The sequence below is a fragment of the Ascidia mentula genome, chromosome 2 (assembly GCF_947561715.1).
Source record: "Ascidia mentula chromosome 2, kaAscMent1.1, whole genome shotgun sequence".
NCBI classification, from domain to species: domain Eukaryota; kingdom Metazoa; phylum Chordata; class Ascidiacea; order Phlebobranchia; family Ascidiidae; genus Ascidia; species Ascidia mentula.
This window is the reverse complement of record NC_138567.1, coordinates 14,897,774-14,924,052: the sequence shown is the minus strand read 5'-3', so window position 1 is coordinate 14,924,052 and position 26,279 is coordinate 14,897,774. Positions and strand designations below refer to the sequence as shown.

The 26,279-nt window shown below is 38.1% G+C and overlaps 5 protein-coding genes and 1 pseudogene across 7 annotated transcripts; 5 read left to right on the top strand and 1 right to left on the bottom strand.

The window, feature by feature from the left end:
* The first annotated feature begins 1,637 nt into the window (after positions 1-1,637).
* LOC145888691 (epsin-2-like) lies at positions 1,638-4,358 on the top strand. Its single transcript, XM_082979502.1, has 2 exons — positions 1,638-1,919; positions 2,667-4,358. Exons 1-2 carry the CDS (start codon positions 1,698-1,700, stop codon positions 3,828-3,830), a joined length of 1,386 nt encoding a protein of 461 aa, XP_082835628.1. The 5' UTR covers positions 1,638-1,697; the 3' UTR covers positions 3,831-4,358.
* A 2,279-nt stretch (positions 4,359-6,637) lies between these two features.
* On the top strand, positions 6,638-7,349 carry LOC145889350 (signal recognition particle 9 kDa protein-like). The gene is made up of 3 exons (XM_082980294.1): positions 6,638-6,890; positions 6,971-7,039; positions 7,211-7,349. The coding sequence occupies exons 1-3, from the start codon at positions 6,819-6,821 to the stop codon at positions 7,298-7,300; spliced, it is 231 nt and encodes a 76-aa protein (XP_082836420.1). The 5' UTR covers positions 6,638-6,818; the 3' UTR covers positions 7,301-7,349.
* A 251-nt stretch (positions 7,350-7,600) lies between these two features.
* Positions 7,601-8,282, bottom strand: LOC145889349 (gem-associated protein 6-like). The gene is made up of 2 exons (XM_082980293.1): positions 8,145-8,282; positions 7,601-7,979 (listed from the first exon to the last, which is right to left on the bottom strand). The coding sequence occupies exons 1-2, from the start codon at positions 8,273-8,275 to the stop codon at positions 7,613-7,615; spliced, it is 498 nt and encodes a 165-aa protein (XP_082836419.1). The 5' UTR covers positions 8,276-8,282; the 3' UTR covers positions 7,601-7,612.
* A 2,733-nt stretch (positions 8,283-11,015) lies between these two features.
* On the top strand, positions 11,016-13,228 carry LOC145889225 (RNA-binding protein 3-like). 2 transcript variants are annotated; one of them, XR_014399490.1, is made up of 3 exons: positions 11,016-11,594; positions 12,288-12,472; positions 12,766-13,228. XR_014399490.1 is itself a non-coding variant. In XM_082980127.1 (2 exons), exons 1-2 carry the CDS (start codon positions 11,111-11,113, stop codon positions 12,825-12,827), a joined length of 546 nt encoding a protein of 181 aa, XP_082836253.1. In that variant the 5' UTR covers positions 11,024-11,110; the 3' UTR covers positions 12,828-13,228. The 2 variants fall into 2 exon arrangements, 1 of the variants encoding a protein (XP_082836253.1); XM_082980127.1 differs by lacking the exon at positions 12,288-12,472 and having other exon boundaries at positions 11,024-11,594.
* Positions 13,229-15,375: 2,147 nt separating this feature from the next.
* Positions 15,376-17,746, top strand: LOC145889224 (uncharacterized; annotated as a pseudogene). Its single transcript, XR_014399489.1, has 3 exons — positions 15,376-15,960; positions 16,200-16,403; positions 16,670-17,746. The product of XR_014399489.1 is annotated as an uncharacterized LOC145889224 (transcript).
* Positions 17,747-19,334: 1,588 nt separating this feature from the next.
* Positions 19,335-26,105, top strand: LOC145890228 (uncharacterized). Its single transcript, XM_082981248.1, has 4 exons — positions 19,335-19,924; positions 21,677-21,737; positions 24,458-25,065; positions 25,762-26,105. Exons 1-4 carry the CDS (start codon positions 19,423-19,425, stop codon positions 25,839-25,841), a joined length of 1,251 nt encoding a protein of 416 aa, XP_082837374.1. The 5' UTR covers positions 19,335-19,422; the 3' UTR covers positions 25,842-26,105.
* The last annotated feature ends 174 nt before the right edge of the window (positions 26,106-26,279 follow it).

Here is a 26,279-nt window from a genome sequence, read left to right as displayed (position 1 = left end):
AGCGAAATTTTGTTATACAAAAGTATATTTCACAATAAACGTTTGAAACAATTTCTGTATAAAAATTGTATTTTCAAACATTCACTCGAAAAATCAGAATCGGCTGATAATGGGGCGATGCAGTCCAAGCCAAACGTCTGCACGTTTTAATTTGATGTGACAAAAAATTAACATTACGTCATATGACATTTATATGTCGTTTTCGTAATTTAGGTTTTCAACAGCCAGACGTTATGGTTGCCACCAGGCAAAAGAATTTAATTCATCTGCTCTATAATTAGCTGTATTTTTAATGCAGCTCAAATGACATTAGAAAACGTGATTGTTGAATCTGTGTTGGAACCATTCCAACAATCCGGTCACACCACTTTCTGGATGTAAACTTCTAGCACATTTCGTCATTTATCAAAACAGTATGTTACAAGCAACTTTTTTAGGCCAAAGAAACAAATAAGGCTGAGAACAACATCGCTCTAAATAGTTGTTACTAAACGGGTTAATTAGGCCAGGATGCGAACAACAGACTAATTATAGATCTAAAGGTAATCTAGACGAGGTTTAGAGATGATGAGCTTTTGTGAAGTTAAGGACTGAAACCAATTGCATAGACTGTGTCAGTTTCGGAAAGGAAAACGTCAATGCATGGTAACTGATATGAATATCTTGAGAACTATACACTCTTCGGTTTGCTGCAAAATCTGAGCAAGTATGTTTGTAACATGTGGTTCCTAGATTCTAATAACAAATAGGTTCGCACGAACCAGCTGAATACTCACTTGTTATTCCTAATATAAAACATAATGTAGCCTTTGATTTGTTCAGGCGTCCAGGCGTGAGTTTGCTACATAACAGGCGTTTAATTCAGTTACACACGGAAAAAGGTTGAATGGGTTCGTAAGGCCAACAGTATGCAACCGGTCAAAAACCAAATACGAAATTGAAAGTAACGGATGAAGGTCACTTGCATAATTCGGAACAGACTCGTCATCAAAACTTTGTTGATGAACTCGTCACGGTTTGGTGATTTTACCTGACGAGGTTAGCAAGCAAGGGACACAAGAAAAACGTCATCAGGTCAGGCCTGCTATACAGGGAGTGTTCTGTTATGCGAGAATTCCATTGAATAGAAGGTAGCGGTTTGACCGTAATGGCCAGAGCAGAAAGTTTTTTATGTGGTGGATCTTGTCAAAAAGAAATAACAGGTTTTACCTGCTTTTTGGCAACGTTGTTTTTTGTTAACGTTTAATTTGTCTAATGATCTATTAATTGTTAAATGGTTTCCCTATAGGCCTACAAATAATACGGTTTACAATTAGCTTAGTGCCAAGAAAATAAAGAATGAGCTTCCTTTACAAAACTAATGTCTGGAACCTGTAGCTTGCCTCAAAGAAGTTATACTCTGCATTGACTATGTTACCTTATTATAACATATAATCCTCTTATAAAGCTTTAAAATTACCTTAGTTGTCAGATTACCAAATAGAAACAAATATATTACACACTGAGGTTTCAAATGTTTTGGTGCAAAATACAAGTTTAATTTTGGAGTTTAGGCCTGGGCCTATAGTTTATGACCAAACTTATAAAAATAAAATAAAGATTAAAGTCTAATTTTCTGTGCTTAACTTGTTGGAGGTTAGTTTTTTTAAGTTTTATTTCCATTAATTTGCTGATTGGTTGGGAGTAAAAAATAAATCATGGCTAAAGAACTTAAAGATGGAATCAGTCGGGAATTGCGCTACATGGAATACAAACTGCGCAAGAAGAGATCAGACAAAGAAAAGGAAAAGAAGAAAATCAAGCAAAATCAATTTGGAAAAAATTACCCAACCATGGAAGATCATACCAGTGCTTCTTTATCTACAGAAATGAAGCAAGCCATGCCAAGTACAACTGGTGAAGAAGACCTTCAATTGCAGGTTCGAACTATCAACATTTGATTAATAGAAACAACGCCATAGCACATGGATTTTTTGAAGATATAACCTGCTTTGGAATATGTTTGCAGAAGCTATTGTCACAAAATAGGAGTTGGGTTTTTATCTTGTCCTCTTTTTGGAGGCATTGCTTGTAATCATAATCATTAAATCCAACTAACTGAGGCAAAGTTTGGTGACTTAAATTTTTAAAATTGCTTTTTTCAACAATCAACTCCTTTGAATGATTTTCTGTTCAGTTCTGTTTTACTTTCTCTGCCAGTAAGGTAACCAGTACACAAGATAGATTTGTAAATTGTTTGTCAACTTCCTGTAAAGGTTTGATGCCATTTGTGTGTGCTTGTAGTTTTACAGCTGTGACTGATGACACAGGAAGTTTTCAATCACATTGCGTAATCATTTATGGAAGCCATTGTCGTTTAAGCAGTGCTGTTATCTTCAACAAGCTATGCAATAAAATGTTTGTTACAATTGTAAAATAAACCCAAGTTTTAAATATACGTGACAAATATGTTTTTCAACTGCTAGTCCACATGAAGTATTTTTCCAGTCCCAAATATATATCATTTTTTTAGCTTACAAAATTATGGGACCCTGATAGTTGTCTTGGCACTTGTCCTGTAGTGCAAAAAAGGTTGAGAACCACTGGTTTAGTTTACTATTTTGTTATTGTCAACTACATAAAGGTGAAATTTTATGATAACAATTACAGTGTATATAACCATGCAGGTTGCGCTGGCTGTAAGTCGTGAAGAAGCTAAGGAAAAAGAACAGCAGGTGGAAAATGACACGGTGAAGCTGGAGATGGCATTGAAGGAGAGTCAGACAACTGCCAAGACAACTCCACAACAACAAACCAAACAGATGGACCCTTGGGGAGGGAGTGCCCCCACAACACAAGCTCCAAAAAATGTGTTTGACCCGTTTAATGATGCAGGCAGTTCATCACAACCCCAAACTGATGCCTGGGCTGCCGTGGCAACAAATGCAAGCAACAACATTACAACTCAACAAAGTGCAAACCAGTGGAGTCCTCCAAAAAATGCTGCATTGGTTTTACCACCCCCACAAAAAGTAACAGCCAAGCCTCTTGATCCATGGGGACCTGGTCCTTCTGCGACTGCCAGTAAACCACAACCTGTTGATCCATGGTCTGGAGATTTGTCATCGCAAGGTGTATCTTCTGTTGCTGCGTGGGATGCCCCACCTCAACCTGCTTCAAGTTTTGCTAGTTCCAATGGTGCTTCTTCTTTTGACGCTTTTGCCCCAAACCCATCGACAACTTTTGAATCCAATGGTTCCTTTGATCCGCTGAAAGAGTTTGACTCTTTGCACATTTCAACAGCTAGTTCAATGGCTCCGACACAAACCATTCCAAGCTCTAACATCATGGTGCCTATGAGTGCACCAACCAATTCTGCATCTTTTATGCAACCACAGCAATCAAATGGATTTGATATAAATGATAACCAAGCACAACCAGGCACGGTTACAGACAAAGCTGGTGCCTTTCTTGGGGAGAATGCTGCTCTGGTTAATGTTGAAAACCTAGTTGCCAAACCAAAAGCAACCACCTACTACCAGACCCTTAGTGTTGATACATCTGGTGCTTTGGGGTCTCATCGCAATCCCTTTAATCAGAAAGGTCCTTCCCCAAGTCTTAACCAAATGAAAGGGGGCCCTCAGTTTGGTTCCCAAGCACCAACAGCACCTCAACAGAATCTGGTTATGAATCCGACGCCTATATCAATGCCACCAAATGTGTATGGATTGCCCACCACCATGCCAATGCAACCTACCTATGGAATGCAACCGCAAGTGGCAACGAACCCCTTTGGCCAGCCTGTAAACCAAATGAATGCATTTCCACAACAAAACCCATCGCTGTTTTGAATACACCTTCCCAAAATGTGCCTGGACCTTGCCTTAATAAAGCAAACTTTGTCATGTCTTTCATTATGCCAATAGTTCTAAAAACTAGAAAACACCAATCTGTACTCTCATTTGAAAGCCAATCATAGGCATGGAAGAACATCTATTTGCATTGTATATGTTTCTGTTGTATAATTCTGACCATCCCCTGTGTATATATGTATATATATCATGAATCATTAAAAATGGCAAGAAGGATGCTATTTGTTTGTACATATATTTACAACTTGAATATATCGAATCACCAAAATAATGTGCTCTGGTCCAGTAGCAATGTACAAGTGGTAAACATCAATAATATTTAATTCGTCGTGTAAGATGTGTGGCTGTGGATGGCATTTGAGCTGTACGTGGCACTAATGACCCGTCTGTGTGGTGTGACGTAACATTACTTATAAATCGCCTGCACATTTTTTTTCCCATTTACACAGTTTGGATGTCGTTTGTCAGTAAACCCTTAATCTTTCGAATTGTTACACGCAAATTTTATGTTTCACACAAGCGATCATGTTCTTTTTTGTTGCTTGTAAAGGGCGCCTAATGTGCTACAATTTCGGCTGTTTCAACCAAAATCAACGTATTTGCGTTGTTGGTTGGATTAATCCGACGTAGCCATGTTGCTGCAAATTTCTGACTTGGGATTGCGATACCGGATATAATCACCAAGCCGATTGCTCTTGTTTTTGCCGTGCATAAATAATTGAATCCCCTGCAAATGACTGCGTGCACTCGCAGCTACCGAACCTCGTGATATCCTGCCCGCACCAAATGACATCACATCCGGTCCGCCGGCCGACTTTGGGTGTGACGTCATCGTGGCGCTGTTTTCTGTTATGTCATCGCAATTGTTTTGTTGACCCGTTCGCCTTGCTTTTCGAGTGCCTTAACTACTTGTGCGTCTGTATATCTTTCGTATAGCATCATTGTGCGAATGGAATTGAATTTTCAGACACGTTTCTCTGCCTACTGTACATAACGTTGCCTCTTTTCTGGCTTTCTGTCCTTCCCTTGCTGGTGTAGTAGGTGGATTGATCGACGCGCTGTTGTAGCTTTTAATTGTGCCTTCTAGCTTTAATAATTCTTGGGCTATTGTACTTGCTCTAAACTGTTAAACTACTATAAGCAATCAAACTTAAACTTATCAAAGGGTCCTGTTAGCAATTTTGGTTCCCATTTCAGATATTCTCCGCATGGAAACGGCACAGTTGTTTTGGTGACTAGAATGAGTCGGCGCGTGAATTGTAAATGACCGTTTTCGCTTAATAAACAAATACTACCCGACAATTATGTGTGTTGCTTGCGTTCGTTTACACAATTCGGTCATAGAACCAGTGAACCTTTTATACAAACACTGACACAGAAAGAGGCCTGGTGAATAAAGGTTAAACAGTTAAGAAGTCTGCAACCCTTAGCATGCAAAGAGCCTAATTTCATTCTTTAGCATTAAACTCAAACAAATTCGGAACCATAAAATCAAAGTTCCCATGGGGTTTATTTTGATTCTCAATCCACGCGCAACAGATTCACCGTCAAGAACACGAATAATGCTAAATATGTTTCGTTTTTTTACTATATTCTTTATTTCCTCATTTAGCTTGTCATGGAGTCATATCAGAGTGGAAAGAGTTGCATGTGTGGCCCCGGAGTCCTGGGTTCCCGGCCACCGGTATAGTCAATGTGCTATATAGTCCATGCGTTCCAATTTCATATCCGGCCCAAAGAAATGACGGCGGTAAGACGCTTGAAGTCAGTGTTTGTAGGGAAAACAACACGTCCGTGATATATTTGTCCCATAAATTTACCGCTGGGTTTGTGGTTTGGGTATCTTTCGAAAGTAAACATTGCGTTTACAAGTTGTTGGTCTTCTTTTAGCGAAGTAGATTATCACCTTGATATTGTTACACTACGAGAACCGACGCCAACAACATTGTATGTTTTTCTTTGTTGTCAAGGATTGATGAGCAAGCCGGTTTATTTATTGCTTTCGGTCTAAGCAGCTTGCAGCGTGAAGGCTTTTGGATTCTTTTTAGGTATCAACTGGTATACGTAAAATAGTTCCAAGGACAACAAACATACTTAAAGCACACAAAATTTATTCAAATGAAAGTTGAGCAAAGTGTGGCATATCACAAATTTCGTGGTGTTATATACGCATGCTATTGAGTTTTTACCGCACCAATAGTAAATTGTGCGATATTTATTGGAATTTAAGCCAGTGCATGGGCCAGTTGTGGCAGTTATAGAAAGAGGTTATAATAAAAAAATTACTGGTGTTTTTGTTTTCTTTGTAACAAAGGCTAGTATAAAAAGTGCCACACGTAGGATTTGAAACATGCAGAAATCGAACATGTATCCATTTGTTTTATTTCAGTAGTTTTTTTTGGGCCGTCTTGTTCGGTCCGGATCAAAGGAAACGTTCTGAAAACCGAATTGGCGTTTGCATTTCGATGCGTTTTGTTTTAGCCGGCACGGCCGGGTGGCCACTTACCGTCATATTCAACCTGTCGCAACTCATCACCTCCCAGTGCGACTGGCGACGGTGACATTCCACCTTAAACATGGGCGCCTGAACCAACCTTTGTGGTTTCATCGGTGCCCATGCGTTTTTTTCTTTTATGCATTGTTCATCTGCTTAGTAGTTTTTTTGCCCAAAATACACATGATTTGAAAAGAACAGAAAAAGAACTGTGCCAAATAATTGCATGAAATTGCAAAGGGTTTATCATTCAAGCGAAACGGACAAAATACAATAGCCTTGGACTCACACGCGGCAAAAGAGTTGGTTTTTGCAGTGAAAAATTTATGAAGTTACGTGGTTCTAGTTTTTTTAGTGTCGTTGTGGAATACTGGTGAAAGACTCGGCAGACTAACACCGAAATAAGGCTTTTAGAAAACTGCCCACACCCACAGCACTGAATTACGACTAAAACTGTTGTTTTACGAGATAATATGACGTATATTGAATCCTGGGAAGAATTCGTAAAGGCGGCTGAACGATTATACCAAAGTGACCCCAGCAATGTACGTTGATGTAATTGAACTTTATTTGCTTTTAAGAGTTCCTTGTTGAAACAATGTATGAATTTACTGTCTGTTTCTAGGTGAGATATACAGTAAAATACAGACACTGCGATGAGAAGATGGTTTTAACGATTACTGATGATCAAGTGGTAAGTTTCAAAATATATATGCATGGGTCTATACCCTTCATAATTATGTACTGTGCCCATGCCATTTCATTACTTTAGTTTATTCTTGTAGTAGTTTTATGCACAAGATACAAATGATTTAAATAATGTTAAAGATTTGCATGTAATTTCAACATATAGTCAATATTTCAGAGATTGCAATATGCAACGCAACATGCACATGATGTAAAGAAAATGGAAAAATTTACAAGCTCTTTGCTAAGAATGATGGCACACCATTGAAGTTTTTTAAAAAATTCAGCATTTAAAAGCATTGGGGAATTTTGCAATTGATTGATACTTTTGTTATGTCTTCCGTTGTATTATGAGGTGATCTGTAATTGGGTGATTTAGTTTTGACGATGTTTTAAAAAAATACACATAAGAATGTGTGGTATAATTTTTTTTATCTTGAATGCGATTCCAAACATTACTGTTTTAACAAATCCCTGATCTGAACATTAAAGGGTAATAATATGTTTTTTATATTTAAGATGTCCTTTATTTTTTTTGCTACAATATCTCCATTTTATCACAATAAACCATCAAAGCTTATTAGTTTTCGAATTCCCTTTTGGAACTAGTTGGTAAAGGCATTGAATTAATGAGTTTTTGAATTCTTACAAGCACTATTTGATTTGACGCCAAACAGGAGTCTGCACTGTATGGTGCCATTACTTCTACCGCATCACAAACAACTATTTTGTCATCCATTGCTTCGACAGGCAAATGATTAGCCTTTAGCCATTGTATAACACACTCTTTTCTTGTCTCCAGTTCTGTTTGATTTAAGGTTACTTCTTTTGCATCAAATATATTGAAAAACTTGTCTGGAACATCGCCTGATTCATCACATATTGTTACTTTCTTCACAGAGGGTCCCAACACCCAGAAAATTTTATGTTCTTGGTGCAACACTATGCTATAAACAGAAAATATGCATGAAATAAAAATTATAAATGCAATTTACCAAACTGGCAAAGATAGTTTTTCATTGTCTTCACTTCTTTTATAATTTATGGTAAATTCAAACCTAACTAAAAACCCTGAAATTTCTCAGAACTTTGAATGAAAAATGTGGACTTGCCTTCTGGTCAAGATGTCAATGGTGTAAACCCAACCAGTAGTTGCACAGTTGTCAACTTGAGTGACAATCACTTTCTTATTTAGGAACAGTTTTATCTCGTTAGTTGGTTTTTCCAGCCAACCATTGTCCATTATCTAGAAACCTAAAATAATTCCAGTGATATTATATCAGCATGAACTAGGAAAGCCGACCAAGAAGTGAATTAGGATAAAATGTACCAGGTATTCGTTGATTTTTATTATCTCGGTTTATTGTATTGTCTCGTGCAGGAAACATTGGGTAAACTGTAAAACTACATACTTTGGCATACCAAGGCAAGAGATGTAACTGCAATGCGACTGTAACCACATTTAATTGCACGCATATTCATTTAATGTAAGTTTACAGCGTAGATTACAAACAAAACCCGGTATATTATTCGACATCGACATGTCCGCTTGGTAGCCAAATGACGAAAGAGGGGGAATACCCGTTTCAGATTGTGTGAATAAAAGATATTTTGGGGTATAATCAGTCGAGACCCAAAAATAAACACGTTGCTGTGCGATCAGTTGGTAGACTACCAAAAAATCTTGTTTGAACATTTTCACGTAATCAGATTAGGTGTGTAGAGTAGGAGTTATGTCAGCCACGTTAACTCGGCGATGACCTTTTTGCTTGTGTTATCGCTGATAATTTTTTTTGGAGTCCAGGGCAGTGTTCTCTGAAGAACATACTTCGGTCCTCCGGGCTTAGGCCCTCAAAAGAAAGCATTCATTTACACTACAATTTTGTTTTTCTGTACGTCACTACACTTTTGACAATTTTGTTCAGATCCAGTATTTTTGACACAGCAGTCAGGAGTTATATTGCTTTGAAATGCCCTGTACATAGATACCATTTTGGTACAAATCCGACGCTGGTCGTCACTATATTTACATTATATAGCCTATATATGCCTCTATGGTGACCGCTGGTCTACAGCGTCGCAATTAAAGTGCATGTGACACGGAAAAATAAAACATGTTAATAATTAAACTAAGAAATGTTCACAACTTTAAAACATTTTTGGCGAAAAAAGTGGGTTGACACAGCGACTCGGTTCTGAGATACAGCTAATCAAAGTCGCACGATTTCGTTCGCGAGATTATTGTTGCGTGACGTCATAGAAGGCGCTTTGGTCGTGTAAGTGCTGACAGCAAGCCTTATACGTGGGAATGGAAAACATTGTACAACTGGTTTGGTATAATATTGCCTTAAAACAAGAGACAACAAATGAAGAAATGCAACAAACGGATTTTGATGTTATTTTGAGCTGCATACAGATGGCCGCTGTCTCGAATTATTATGTCTTATTTAGTTGTGTAATAATAAAACAGTTACTGGGACAGGGTGTTCTTGTTGTTACAGCAGTTATGATCGCTAACGTGATACATGAACTTTTGAAAACACGATAGAGACAAACCGTCAATTTAGCATTGTCGTTTTGTCCGCTCACAGCAAAAGATAGAAGTAGGTTAATTGAATTTTGAGGCTGGCAAAGACCGCCGAGAAAAATCGACCAAATTAGCTGATTATGCAACACAACACCGTTATTCTGTCGTTGTACGGTACCACTTTTTGTTCAATTTAATTCACCACAATCAACCACTAATGCATTTTTCGCAATATAGTTTTAACTGGAAATGTTGAAATCATCAAAGTAATGTCAATGACATCACACCCAAAATGACGTCATTTAATGTCACTGAGCAAAGAAACGCACCATCCCCGTCTTATCGTATAGAGTAGTGTCGTTGCTGCTATACCCTTTTGGTGTTCCGATAATCAGGGACAAATAAGCCTTTGGTTTGTGACGCAACAGTGCATTTTTTGTGTGATGTAAAACCTTGTCCTGTCCTTTGAGGTTTTTAGTTGACGTAGAACCGAAAAACTTTGGATTATGTTTGTTGTAGATGTAGCTTTAGTTTTACGCAAAGTTGCTATGGCCGTGTCATGTGCATTTTAATGGCATAAACATACGTTTTGTTAATGCAAAAAAGGTTGTAAAAGCGTACCAAATAACCGCAAAGTCATTCTCATTCTCGGCGTCATATCCTTCGGAACGTAATAAAGTATGTTTTACAAAAACATGTGCTTTTGGTGCTTTTTTGTGTCGTTGAATGAAAAAATTTAAAACCCAACTGTTGGTATCATAAGGTACCCGCCAATAACAAACTTTAGTAGCCTAAACCACAACATTTTTTCTTCTTTTGCAACATAAGACGTGGATCAGCTAACTATTGAGTTTAAATTGTCTACGATAAACAAAAAGTTAAATAATTGCATGCTCAAGACCAGAGGTCCCATACCACAGTGCCACGGATTGGTACTGGTGCTAGAGACACATATGGTCCGTAAAAAAAGAAAAGTAAATTGGTCTTAATTTAAGAATGTTTGGTTTTATTCTTATCAGCCGATTCCGTGAATCACTTTCTCTTCTACTTCTAGGCGATTTTTCCACCCTTTGTGTGTTTTGGTTCATTTATCTGCAGCCACCAAACTGGTTGCATAAGCAAGCAATAGTTGTTGCCTGTCTTTAAAAAAATACCTGTCCGTTAAAAAAATACTTGCCCCATACCGACCAGTAGTGCAAAAAGGTTCTCTGCTCAAGACAATGTGGCAAAACAACGACTTGACAAATGGCCATAGAAATAAATACAGTATCAGTGACCCGGATGAACGGTTGTGTTTTGTTGGGCCATACCGCGCTTTTCCAGTTGAACCACGTTTTATCTTTCCTGCATTGCGAAAGCGTGGTGTCAAAAAATTTAAAGCAATAGTTTTAAATTCTAATAAATAGCAAGTATAAAATGATGTTGGGAATTAATTTAGTTTATCTGGATTTTTGGCTAGCTTCATGTGACTTTGTTGTTCGTCAATTGAAATTGCGTTTAATGACTTGAATTGTTGTTTTTCTGTGGTAAGAAATCAATTACTGGATCACAATGGGAGATGAAAAAAACAAGTTGTTTGTTGGAAATCTTGACTACGAAACATCGGAGGACGACTTAGCCGAATTATTTCAACGCAGTGGATCTGTGGATTCGGTAGTGATTGTGCTTGATCGTGAAACTGGAAAGTCCAGGGGATTCGGATTTGTCACGTTCAACAATTCTGATGATGTGCAAAAAGCTATAAATGATTTACATGAACATGAGTTCGCAGGAAGAAAGCTGACAGTTCGTGAAGCAAAACCAAAACGTGGCGGCGGTGGTGGAGGGGGTTATGGCGGCGGAGGTTATGGCGGCGGAGGTTATGGCGGCGGAGGTTATGGCGGTGGGGGCTATGGTGGAGGGGGCTATGGCGGCGGTGGTGGTCGTGGAGGAGGATACAGGGGAGGTGGTGGATATGACGGTGGTGGTGGGGGTGGTGACTATGGCAATCGTCATGGCGGCGGTCGTCAATATGATGATGGAGGAGGCTACAGAGGTAATTAAAATCATTAAGAATTATTTACCATCATATGTGCTATATTATTGTTTTCATGTTAATTGGTTGTAAAAACAAATATATAAATTTAGAAAAAATCTTACGCCACACAACCATTATCAATATATGTACCGGATTGGAAAGTTTGTTTTTTGCGCAAAGGATTTCGTTTCGGTGATCGTTAATTGTGGACAATCACAACGTTTTTTTGTATGTTAATGCATTAGCTCATTAATATTGTAAATTTTCGCTAAAAAAACGACATTTTTTCCAATCTGGTATATGTATCAGATGTATTTTTTCCATGCTTTTTACTTTTGGTAGCTGTGTACTACTTTCTTAATTAAATATAAAACTGGGCAATTTTCACTTGTTAGTTCAGCTGGATCCCTCATGTAAACATCTTTTTTATTATTTGATACTTTAAAAAAGACACCTAAAACCGTTGGTTTAAAAAATCTTAAAATCAAACACTAAGATGTAACTCTCACCTAAATTTAAGGCTAGTACATGTTTGGATTTTTTTATAAAAATAAAAATTGCAAATTATAAGGCCCCCGAGCACAGGTAAGACTGGTATCTCCGTGCATATTTAGCGCCAATAATTTTTTTCGTTTTAACTATTTGAGTAATATTTGAACTGATAATTGTGCAGTTGAATTAAACGTCAGTATTATACATTTATTTTATCAGGGACTTTCCACCTCCAGTTAGTCGTATATTAAATGGCGCGTGGTTTAGAATTTACTGTCTGTCGATATGAACCTTCTTTGAACGGCCCTAAGTGTCTTTAATGCCAAGTGGAGTAATTCACGAGGTACATAGAAAATGCCACGGAGCAAGAACTCCAAGAGTTTATTGTGTGTTACCAATGTAAGGTAAGACGGCCTTGGCTACACCATGATAATAGGTTATATTAGCTTTATATATGTTTAAATACATACTATGAGTAGGCTATATTTTATACCAATTCATTATGACAGGTAATATTCTTTCTTGTTGTTGATTGGATTTTTTTTTTTGAAGTTTAACATGTCTGGGTATACCGTGTTTTAGAGATAACTACACATTGTTATTTTGCAGCCACAAAAATGTCGACTTTCAAAAAGCCTGCTACATTTATTCATGGGCATCTCAAATCTTTGATCAAATGTTTTTTTATATGTACTAGGTGGCGATGGATATGGTAGAAGAGGTGGAGGCAGAAGCAATCACTCAAGAGATGATTACTAAAGTCTTAGATCTGTGTAAATAATGTGGGAAGGTTCCACAATCTGTAGACTTGCCTTCCTGGAATTTTGGTAGATGATATGTGACCATAGCACAAATATTCTGGATTATTGTGCATGCAATTCTTTTTTTGCATTGTATTGTATCATTTGATGTCAAGATGTAAAGTTGGACCATGTTGTATAACTTGCTGCTGCATCTAGTCAAGTTTGTTTTTTCCTGTCATTTGTGTTTTTGCAAAATGGTTCTGGCTAGTTGGAGGAACAATGATCAACAGAATTAATGATAAACCTCCTTAACAATTGCTTTTTAATGATACATTGTTTCCAACATGTTATTATTGCTTTGCAAATGGTTTTTAATTGGCTTGTGAATTGAAAATACAGTTATGATATCAATGCAAATTGTTTGTACAGTGGTTAGCAGAGTGACGATAACATAAAACATATTTAGTCACAATGTCATCAGTGTTGATGTAGGTTTAAATATATGCATGAACAAACTTTTAAAGGGAGTAATCGCAGCAGTAGGACCAGTTTTGCCAAAAAATCTCAAACTTGCCATAGTGAAATGTAAGTTCATATATTGTTAAAACTTTTACACAGAGAGTCCACACAATGGAAAATTAAGGCCAATAAACCAGGTCGCACTCACAATAAACAAACAAACTGAATTTTTCTGGACAACCTGACAAACAAGATGCAGACGAGAATGTGCTATCAAGGGTGTTTCTCAAGCGTGGAATCTGTGCTCATTTTCCAACGACTTATTGAAATTTAATCATTCGTTATTGTTTTCGTCCCAAGAAATGCAGACTCAGTGGATATAGGGAGACACCCAGTTTGACAAGTAGGTTTCAAAAATTTAAGCAGTTTTGCCGAAAACAAGCCTGTTTCTTGTTGTACAACCACAGTCTGGTAAACTATACTATGGTAGTGCAACGGCTTCGCACACTTCTATTCACACAACGTGTTGGCCGCAATGGATGCAGAGGACCGCACAGCTCGTGAACCGGTGGCAACAACCCTCGACAACAAACCTGCTTATCACTTGGTGCAGTGCTCTAAAATGACCAAGGGCCTCGACGGGTTAGTACCCCGGCGTACAAACAACTCGGGAGTTTTGTCCTTTCGGATGGTATTCAAATTTGCCGACTCTCCGTCTTTCGTCATATCAATAAGGCAATATGTAACTCCGGACTTCGTCACCCCGGGCAACGAATTCAAAATTTGGTGTCCTTTTCGAAACTTGCTTAACTACCTTTCCTAATTACCCACTGATGCTTGAAATAATCCTGGATGGGTCCTCTGGTGTGAACAGTGATTCCGCAGCGAGGCAAAGAAATCTCGCAGTAAGTATAAGGCCTGTAGAGTCTCAGTAATAATAGCAGTGTAACAGAAATACGAAAGAACAAGTAGAACCGAATGGAATCAAATAGAATGAATTTACCGGTCTAAACTGGGCTTTATAAAGCTCTCCGTACTGAGAGCTGGTTGGTCAATGATGTCACGTGATATCACGAACCGCTCGAAGTAATATAATACAAGAACATAGGTGTGATGTGACCTAAGCATAGGAGAACATTTTATGTGATAAACAGGATGTTAAATGAATCACTTTACTCAAGAACATTCGATGAGTTTATCATATATGGGTCGCAGTATGGGATTTTGCAAAACTTGCATGTGCTGCACACGAAACATTACGAAATATAAACACTGGTTTCTGTGATGTATGTTACAGATGCGATAATTAGACAAGTTTGGTATGGTTGGAAAGGGTTTTAAATGTAGTTTCTAACGGTGTATGATAGTCGTGGCCGCGGTTCGATAAAAGTTGCTATGACCGATTTATGATGTAATGTTTCGCCACAGAAGGTTCGTCACCAAATCAGAAATGAATGTTTATTTATGTGAAATATCTGATTAACAACGATAGTCACGATAACCACTATACCATCCGACGACAATTTATCAAGGCCCAATAACGCACAATAATCTCGACACCAAGATTTTTATACCATAGACATCATACGTTACATATGACAATGTACATTAATATTCGTCCCATAAATCGTTGGATTTTTTATATTTTTTGAAATTACATGCTGGGTTTCGCACACATTTCAGGCGCGGTTTGGCCGCATTGTGCGGATGAAATTTATAAAGGTTGAAAAGCACACTGCTTTAGTGTATGATGAATAATAATGTGTAAGTTAATAATTTTCGCTTGCTAAAATGTTATCCATCACTATGCAAAAAAACTATTAGGAAACCGGTTTTAACAAAACAATTGATGAAGCTATGTTGCATTATATTTTAGTAATTATTTTATTGGTTTGTTTTGAGACATTGGTCCCGTCAAGACTGTTTTTTGTTTACTTCAAAAGTTTACTTATTTTGGGTATATGCCTGATCTTTACAGTTGAAAAAATGTGAATGGGCAAATCTGTATACCATATACTGCCCTTGTTTCTGCATACTGGCTGTTTTGTGAGTTGTGGAATACATAAGAGACTTGTATGATGGCATTACTTGTGTTACAGATTTGATCTAGTACTGCTGGTTTCCGCCATTATGACACGGCTGTTTGTAGGGAATTTGCCCTTTATCGCAGTGGACTCAGATCTGAGAAACCTCTTCACAGAATTTGGGGAGGTTGTGGAGGCCTCGATAATATATGATCGTTCAACAGATAAGTCACGTGGGTTTGGCTTTGTAAGCTTCACCTCTCCTGGAGATGCGAATGCAGCGAAAGAAGCAATGCACGGACACGAATTCAAAAACAGGGCATTGACAGTTAATGATGCTGAAGAGAAAAAGAACAGGGGTGGTGGAGGAGGAGGAGGTGGTCGCTATGGGGATGGTGGTGGTTATGGAGGTGGTGGCTATAGCGGAGGAGGTGGTGGCTATAGAGGAGGTGGTGGTGGCTATGGTGGTCGGGGTGGTGGCGGTTATGGTGGTCGAGGTGGTGGCTTATGGTGGTGATGGTGGTGGTGGTTATGGAGGTGATGGGTACAGGGATGGCGGTGGGTATGGTGGAGGAGGCAGTGGTCGCTACAATCATGCAGGAGGTGGAGAGTATAACGACTATGAAGGTGGACAAAGATATGACAGCAGTGGGGGATATGGACGAGGTAAGAATTCATATCTTGAGCTGAAATGCATGCATAGGTCTCTAATACTTTCATGAAATTTTACTGTTTCTGTACAGTTAAATACATATATTGCCATATGCATAGGAATAAAGAACTTTTGTACTTATTGTTTTAAACTCTTTTCTGTGGTTAACTTTTAACTTGTTTTCCTTACAACTGTTTGTAGCAAAATCACTGTGTTTTCTTGCTTTTATATCAGTCATTTGTTATTTTATCAGACCTTCCCCTACCCGAGAATTTCCCCCTTGCTAAGTAAACTCGAATCCACCACTGGCCACGGCCATTGTAGACCCTAACTGTCGGTTCCTACGAACAGACAAACGCTTAGTCTCTTGGTAATCCGAGAGGAATAAAACACAAGGCACATAGAAAAAATGGTGGAGCATGACCTCCTGAGTATTTTGTGTTTATGACCCAGTAAGGTAAGAGTCCCGATACATTGTGGTGACATAACTTTTCATAACTAGCGGGACTGCCTACTGTGAAAATTTCTGTTAACGCCCAGTGACCTATATTCATCTTGATAATTTATCTTCACATGAATATATGCCTAAACTGTTATTTTACAACATATAAACACTTTAAAATGCTGAATAATGAATAAAAATTATCCCTATTTGCAGACGATACCATTGTTTTTACAAAAGGTTCGGATACTGATTTCTCAAAAATCTTTCAAATTTTATAGGACTTTGGTGAAATGACTGATTGCAAAGTGAATATGGAAAAGTTCTCTGCCTATTTCGTATGCCCGAATCGCTGAATCCATGCAATATAAACCCTTTCAACATACTGGACTTCGGACTTATGGTGGTAATAAAAGGATCTGGAAATAATTGAATTGAACTTTCTCCCTTCCCTGAAAAAGCCAACATAGTTATGAACCTTTGGGCGACCAGAGGTATAACCCTTATCGGGAAGATAACAACAGCCCTAATGGGAAAGAAATAAAAGCGTTACCATATCCTAAATATTGGATGGGCGGGGCGGGTATGATAGATAATGAGAATCATATGTTGCCTCTTAATTTAAAGCGCTGTTATCCAAACCTTTTAACCAAACATAACCAATCTCCAAACACGATTTCTGCACCAAAACAGATTTATGGTGCTCTTAAATTCGTCGGTTGTTCCATAGCAAAATATTGAAGACTCTTATTTCTTTGAAAACCTTACATTGTGTCAAAAGTATTGCGATATCAATTCTCAGCCAAAAACCCAACCACATGCGCAACAGCCTCCATGGCTTGACAAAATTATAAAAAAAGCGCAGTAAACCATTTTTTTAGAAAATTTTAACGAGGAGGGAGTATTTGCTCTTATTGAGCTGTTGGTATATTCGTTACAGAGTTTGGTTTTGAGCCAAATACAACATTTTTCGTCAAGTTTCTGAAGCTTGTAGCAAGTCTACATGAGGAGTGGGACGCAGTTCCTTCGCAAACAAAAAAAGCCAACATACGTCTAAAAAAATATCTTACAACACTGTGGGCACACAAAGACCTTGTATACTTGGTTACAGAATGGTAATACAAATCCAGCCAAAGCACAAGGTTTATGGGACTCCTTATTAGCGGATAGGTTACCCTGGAGGCTAATCTCCAAAAAAAGCTGCAGTGGAGAGGAAACTAATAAGCTCCCATTTTAAACCGAACCCCATGGCTATCACGACCAACAAACAATTAAAGGAATTTAAGCTGGCAAAACTGTATCGTGCTTCTTTTGCCTATGAAACGGTTTTAATTCTTACTGTAGTCATATTGTGATATTGTAAAACAGTACTGAAATTTCATACTATTTTCGAATGTTTTTTGAACTGTGCACTTCGTTGTTGTCGGTAAGTAATATACAGATGCAATACACTAATAGGCGACCAACAATTATTCGTATTTCAATCGACAAGAACTATTGAATTGAACATCTGTGGTCAAAATAAAACAACTGAATATCTTATGAAAACATGTTTAAGCTGCTTGTCGTGAACCAAGTAATTTGTATTTTTGCGCCATTGTGTTTGTTTTTTGCCCCTATGCCCCCTTTTTCTTCAATTATTCACCGCTACAGTTTTTTCCCTCTTTCTTCAATAATAAAAAAGAACTGACCAAAGGTCCCACATCTATTCAGAAGAATTGTTTTAATTAGGGAAGTTTTTGTGCATGCCGACATTACGCCATTATGCTGATTCGCGAAAAGCGGGTCGTGTTCAACGGGCGATTTGAAGGTCATCCGGCACCTTAATTTCAAATTTGTTAATTGCATGTTGTAGAGCATTAAATTTCCGATCTCTTGATATTGGTCAATATTGGCACCTATTGCAAGAACGCCAGGCAGAATTCTTTGTATTAGGGAAGTTTTTCGCATGCCGACATTACGCCATTATGCTGATTCGCGAAAAGCGGGTCGTGTTCAATGGGCGATTTGAAGGTCATCCGGCACCTTAATTTCACATTTGTTAATTGCATGTTGTAGAGCATTAAATTTCCGATCTCTTGATATTGGTCAATATTGGCACCTATTACAAGAACGCCGAACAGAACTGTTTTAATAGGGAAGTTTTTCGCATGCCGACATTACGCCATTATGCTGATTCGCGAAAAGCGGGTCGTGTTCAATGGGCGATTTGAAGGTCATCCTGCACCTTAATTTCACATTTGTTAATTGCATGTTATAGAGCATTAAATTTCCGATCTCTTGATATTAGTCAATATTGGCACCTATTGCAAGAACACCGAGCAGAACTGTTTTAATAGGGAAGTTTTTCGCATGCCGACATTGCGCCATTATGCTGATTCGCGAAAAGCGGGTTGTGTTCAATGGGCGATTTGAAGGTCATCCGGCACCTTAATTTCAAATTAGTTAATTGCATGTTGTAGAGCATTAAATTTCCGTTCTCTTGATATTGGTCAATATTGGCACCTATTACAAGAACGCCGAGCAGAATTCTTTGTATTAGGGACGTTTTTCGCATGCCGCCATTATGCTGAATCGCAAAACCAGGCGATTTTTTTGATTGATACAGCTTCGGAAAATTTTGTTTAAATGTTTTTTGAAGATTGAACTGCTTGCTCATCCCTGTAATTTAATTCTAATCCAAAAGAAACCAATTTTTAGTAAATGTTTGTTGTACCTTGTGAAATGTGGCAAATTTGCAAAATTATTCGACCAGAATTCGGCCAGAATGAGGGTGGTTTTGTTGGGCCATACCGCGCTTTTCCAGTTGAACCACGTTTTATCTTCCCTGCACTGCGGAAGCGTGGTGTCAAAAAATTTAAAGCAATAGTTTTAAATTCTAATAAATAGCAAGTATAAAATGATGTTGGGAATTAATTTAGTTTATCTGGATTTTTGGCTAGCTTCATGTGACTTTGTTGTTCGTCAATTGAAATTGCGTTTAATGACTTGAATTGTTGTTTTTCTGTGGTAAGAAATCAATTACTGGATCACAATGGGAGATGAAAAAAACAAGTTGTTTGTTGGAAATCTTGACTACGAAACAACGGAGGGAGACTTAGCCGAATTATTTGAACGCAATGGACCTGTGGATGATGTAGTGATTGTGCTTGAACGTGACACTGGAAAGTCCAGGGGATTCGGATTTGTCACGTTCAAGAGTTCTGATGATGCGCTAAAAGCTAAAGATGAATTGCATGAATATGACTTACAAGGAAGAAAGCTGACAGTTCGTGAAGCAAAACCAAAACGTGGCGGCGGTGGTGGAGGGGGTTATCGCAGCGGAGGTTATGGTGGAGGTGGAGGAGGTTATGGTGGAGGTGGAGGAGGTTATGGCGGTGGGGGCTATGGCGGTGGGTCCTATGGTGGAGGGGGCTATGGTGGTGGTCGTGGAGGAGGAGGAGGATACAGGGGAGGTGATGGATATGAAGGTGGTGGTGGGGGTGGTGGCAATCGTCATGGCGGCAATCGATATGATGATGGAGGAGGCTACAGAGGTAGTTAAAATCATTAAGAATTATTTACCATCATATGTGCTATATTATTGTTTTCATGTTAATTGGTTGTAAAAACAAATATATAAATTTATAAAAAATCTTACTCCACACAACCATTATCAATATATGTACCGGATTGGAAAGTTTGTTTTTTGCGCAAAGGATTTCGTTTCGGTGATCGTTAATTGTGGACAATCACAACGTTTTTTTGTATGTTAATGCATTAGCTCATTAATATTTTTCGGATTATCGGTAAATTTTCGCTAAAAACACGACATTTTTTTCCAATCTGGTATATGTATCAGATGTATTTTTTCCATGCTTTTTACTTTTGGTAGCTGTGTACTACTTTCTTAATTAAATATAAAACTGGGCAATTTTCACTTGTTCGTTCAGCTGGATCCCTCATGAAAACATCTTTTTTATTATTTGATACTGTAAAAAAGACACCTAAAACCGTTGGTTTAAAAAATCTTAAAATCAAACACTAAGATGTAACTCTCACCTAAATTTAAGGCTAGTACATGTTTGGATTTTTTTATGAAAATAAAAATTGCAAATTATAAGGCCCCCGAGCACAGGTAAGACTGGTATCTCTGTGCATATTTAGCGCCAATAATTTTTTTCGTTTTAACTATTTGAGTAATATTTGAACTGATAATTGTGCAGTTGAATTAAACGTCAGTATTATACATTTATTTTATCAGGGACTGTTCACCTCCAGTTAGTCGTATATTAAATGGCGCGTGGTTTAGAATTTACTGTCTGTCGATATGAACCTTCTTTGAACGGCCCTAAGTGTCTTTAATGCCAAGTGGAGTAATTCACGAGGTACATAGAAAATACCACGGAGCAAGAACTCCAAGAGTTTATTGTGTGTTACAAATGTAAGGTAAGACGGCCTTGGCTACACCATGATAATAGGTTATATTAGCGCTATATGTTTAAATACATACTATGAGTAGGCTATATAACTTTTATACCAATTCATTAAAACAGGTAATATTCTTTCTTGTTGTTGATCGGATTTATTTTTTTTTAAGTTTAACATGTTTGGGTATACTGTGTTTTAGAGATAACTACACATTGTTATTTTGCAGCCACAAAAATGTTGACTCTGAAAAAGCCTGCTACGTTTATTCATGGGCATCTCAAATCTTTGATCAAATGTTTTTTTATATGCACTAGGTGGCGATGGATATGGTAGAAGTGGTAGAAGCAATTACTCACAAGATGATTACTAAAGTCTTAAATCTGTGTAAATAATGTGGGAAGGTTCCACAATCTGTAGACTTGCCTTCCTGGAATTTTGGTAGATGATATGTGACCATAGCACACATATTCTGGATTATTGTGCATGCAATTCTTTTTTTGCATTGTATTGTATCATTTGATGTCAAGATGTAAAGTTGGACCATGTTGTATAACTTGCTGCTGCATCTAGTCAAGTTTGTTTTTTCCTGTCATTTGTGTTTTTGCAAAATGGTTCTGGCTAGTTGGAGGAACAATGATCAACAGAATTAATGATAAACCTCCTTAACAATTGCTTTTTAATGATACATTGTTTCCAACATGTTATTATTGCTTTGCAAATGGTTTTTAATTGGCTTGTGAATTGAAAATACAGTTATGATATCAATGCAAATTGTTTGTACAGTGGTTAGCAGAGCGACGATAACATAAAACATATTTAGTCACAATGTCATCAGTGTTGATGTAGGTTTAATGATATGCATGAACAAACTTTTAAAGGGAGTAATCGCAGCAGTAGGACCAGTTTTGCCAAAAAATCTCAAACTTGCCATAGTGAAAAGTAAGTTCATATATTGTTAAAACTTTTACACAGAGAGTCCACACAATGGAAAATTAAGGCCAATAAACCAGGTCGCACTCACAATAAACAAACAAACTGAATTTTTCTGGACAACCTGACAAACAAGATACAGAGGAGAATGTGCTATCAAGCGTGGAATCTGTGCTGATTTTCCAACGACTTATTGAAATTTAATCATTCGTTATTGTTTTCGTCCCAAGAAATGCAGACTCAGTGGATATAGGGAGACACCCAGTTTGACAAGTAGGTTTCAAAAATTTAAGCAGTATTGCCGAAAACAAACTTGTTTCTTGTTGTAAAACCACAGTCTGGTAAACTATACTATGGTAGTGCAACGGCTTCGCACACTTCTATTCACACAAGGTGTTGGCCGCAATGAATACAGAGGACCACACAGCTCGTGAAGCGGTGGCAAACAACCCTCGACTCCGAACCTGCTAATCACTTGGTGCAGTGCTCTAAAATAACCAAGGGCCGCGACGGGTTAGTACCCCGGCGTACAAACAACTCGGGAGTTTTGCCCTTTCGGATGGTATGCAAATTTGCCGACTCTCCGTCTTTCGTCATATCAATGAGGCAATATGTAACTCCGGACTTCGTCACCCCGGGCAACGAATTCAAAATTTGGTGTTCTTTTCGAAACTTGCTTAACTGCCTTTCCTAATCACCCACTGATGCTTGAAATAATCCTGGATGGGTCCTCTGGTGTGAACAGTGATTCCGCAGCGAGGTAACGAAATCTCGCAGTAAGGCCTGTAGAGTCTCAGTAATAATAGCAGTGTAACAGAAATACGATAGAACAAGCAGAATCGAATGGAATCAAATAGAATGAATTTACCGGTCTAAACTGGGCTTTATAAAGCTCTCCGTACTGAGAGCTGGTTGGTCAATGATGTCACGTGATATAACTAACCGCTCGAAGTAATATAATACAAGAACATAGGTGTGATATGACCTAAGCATAGAAGAACATTTTATGTGGTAAACAAGATGTTAAATGAATCACTTTAATCGAGAACATTCGATGAGTTTATCATATGGGTCGCAGTATGGGATTTTGCAAAACTTGCATGTGCATTGCTGCACACGAAACATTACGAAATATAAACACTGGTTTCTGTGACGTATGTTACAGATGCGATAATTAGACAAGTTTGGTATGGTTGGAAAGGGTTTTAAATGTAGTTTCCAACGGTGTATGATAGTCGTGGCCGCGGTTTGATAAAAGTTGCTATGAAAGATTTATGACAATGTACATTAATATTCGTCCTATAAATCGTTTTTTTTAATTTTTTTATATTTTTTGAAATTACATGCCGTTCCATGCAACTTGTGCAAAAATCACCGAAATTCATTGAAAAACGGCAAAGTTATGGGCGTTCATATAGTTTTGTCGACTATAGTGTCATTAGATGTAATGATCGGTGCATTAGATCAGTGCTTCCCAACTTTTTTCAGTTCGCGACCCGCTTTAAATGCAAGTTTTATTGTGCGGTATACAATGAGATATGACCAAACGAAGGAAATAAGATTAACAGTTACACAAAACCTGCATCTTAACTACCTACGTACGTACTAATGCGACACAACACATCTAATTGTTGCGTATTTGTTGCATTGTTGCATAAATGATAAGTAATGATAATGCAATAAATTCGTGATCTAATAAACTGTAACATTTAGAAATGCGAGACACACCTGAAATAGCCAATGGGTCGCGACCCACTGGTTGGGAAGCACTGCATTTTTTAGATAGACGCATCGTAGGCATCGCAGGCATTGTAAGCGTAAACCCTGACCGTTGTGAAAGCAGAAGCATAATCCAGTGATTTATTTTTTCAATGCAACAGGATTTCTAGAGCATATAGGTACGTACAATAGTACACTAGACCCCATAATTTTAATGTACGCTTTTTGTCTCTCATTGCCCACAATGCATATTCCTCAAAGACCTCTATGCCTACAAACAATGCCCACAATGGGTGTTTAAAGTAACCCTTTAGTGCAGTGCTTTTCAACCTGTGGGACCATCCGCACTGGTGCGGATGTGAAAATTTGTTGTGCGGATGGGCAACATGGTGCAGATGAGTGCGGGTGACAATCGCCCGATAAAAAGCTATTTAGTTTTTCATATTTGGTTACGTCCTTCCCCTTTAATCGTCGGTAGGTTTCCAATCGTTTAAATTTCGAAACGTCCAAGAAAGGGCAATTTATCATAAAGCCTGGCTGTTGTTGGTAGTAGTCATGTACATCCTGGGTTTCGCACACATTTCAGGCGCGGTTTGGCCGCATTGTGCGGATGAAATTTATAAAGGTTGAAAAGCACTGCTTTAGTGTATGATGAATAATAATGTGTAAGTTGTGTAATAATTTTCGCTTGCTAAAATGTTATCCATATCACTATGCAAAAAAACTATTAGGAAAAGCAGTGTTTTAACAAAATAATTGATGAAGCTATGTTGCATTATATTTTAGTAATTAATTTTATTGGTTTGTTTAGGGACATTGGTCAAGACTGTTTTTTGTTTACTTCAAAAGTTTACTTATTTTGGGTAGGCTATATGCCTGATCTTTACAGTTGAAAAAATGTGAATAGGCAAATCTGTATACCATATACTGCCCATGTTTTTGCATACTGGCTGTTTTGTGAGTTCTGGAATACGTAAGAGACTTGTATGATGGCATTACTTGTGTTACAGATTTGTTCTAGTACTGCTGGTTTCCGCCATTATGACACGGCTGTTTGTAGGGAATTTGCCCTTTATCGCAGTGGAATCAGATCTGAGAAACCTCTTCACAGAATTTGGCGAGGTTGTGGAGGCCTCGATAATTTATGATCGTTCAACAGATAAGTCACGTGGGTTTGGCTTTGTAAGCTTCACCTCTGCTGGAGATGCGAATGCAGCAAAAGAAGCAATGCACGGACACGAATTCAAAAACAGGGCATTGACAGTTAGGGATGCTGAAGAGAGAAAGAACAAGGGTGGTGGAGGAGGAGGTGGCGGTCGCTATGGGGATGGGGGTGGTTATGGCGGAGGAGGTGGTGGCTATGGCGGAGGAGGTGGTGGCTATGGCGGAGGAGGTGGTGGCTATAGAGGAGGTGGAGGTGGCTATGGTGGTCGGGGTGGTGGCGGCTATGGTGGTCGAGGTGGTAGCTATGGTGGTGGTGGTTATGGAGGTGATGGGTACAGGGATGGCGGTGGATATGGTGGAGGAGGCAGTGGTCGCTACAATCATGGAGGAGGTGGAGAGTATAACGACTATGAAGGTGGACAAAGATATGACAGCAGCGGGGGATATGGACGAGGTAAGAATTCATATCTTGAGCTGAAATGCATGCATAGGTCTCTAATACTTTCATGAAATTTTACTGTTTCTGTACAGTTAAATACATATATTGCCATATGCATAGGAATAAAGAACTTTTGTACATATTGTTTTAAACTCTTTTCTGTGGTATACTGTTAACTTTTTTCCTTACAACTGTTTGTAGCAAAATCACTGTGTTTTCTTGCTTTTATATCAGTCATTTGTTATTTTATCAGACCTTCCCCTACCCGAGAATTTCCCCCTTGCTAAGTAAATACGAATCCACCACTGGCCACGGCCATTGTAACCCTAACTGTCGGTTCCTACGAACAGACAAACGCTTAGTCTCTTGGTAATCCGAGAGGAATAAAACACAAGGCACATAGAAAAAATGGTGGAGCATGACCTCCTGAGTATTTTGTGTTTATGACCCAGTAAGGTAAGAGTCCCGATTACATTGTGGTGACATAACTTTCATAACTAGCGGGACTGCCTACTGTGAAAATTTCTGTTAACGCCCAGTGACCTATATTGATAATTTATCTTCAAATGAATATATGCTTAAACTGTTATTTTACAACATATAAACACTTTAAAATGCCGAATAACAATTCTATTAGTGTAGTGTACCCACATACAAAAGATGTAATAATTATTTAAAAAACTGGATTTAAAACAACATTACAAATTCCAGATGATGATTATGAAGGTGGAAGAGGTGGCCGTGGTTACTACGATGATCAAGGTTATGGGGGAGGATATAAAGGCTACTAAAGTGTGACCTGATAATTGGATTCAAATTGATTTGTGCACAAGTGCTGTTCAATTTTTGGCATTTGACTTCAAAAGTTACATGCATTTTTGTTGTTACTTTTTGTATTTGAGTGCATCCTGTATGCATCGTACCTATGAGGACTTTTTCCGTGCGCAATTCAGCATGAACCCAAGCTGGGCCAAAATGTCAACTAATTTGTATATTTTTAATAAACTTTTGTCATTGGTCTGTATCCTCTGTGTATTGAGATGTCTGGACAAAAATAAAAAAACTCAAAAAAAAATTTGGAATGTGCTTATATTCTGAAAAATTGTATCAGATCAGTTTGTTGATTTCATTTCCATGCCCTGCTGTTACCTGTCTTTTCGTAGAAGCATAAATGTTTATGCGTATGTCCTCATTAGAATTAGAAGAGTGAAGTTCTCCAAAGGGTGTTT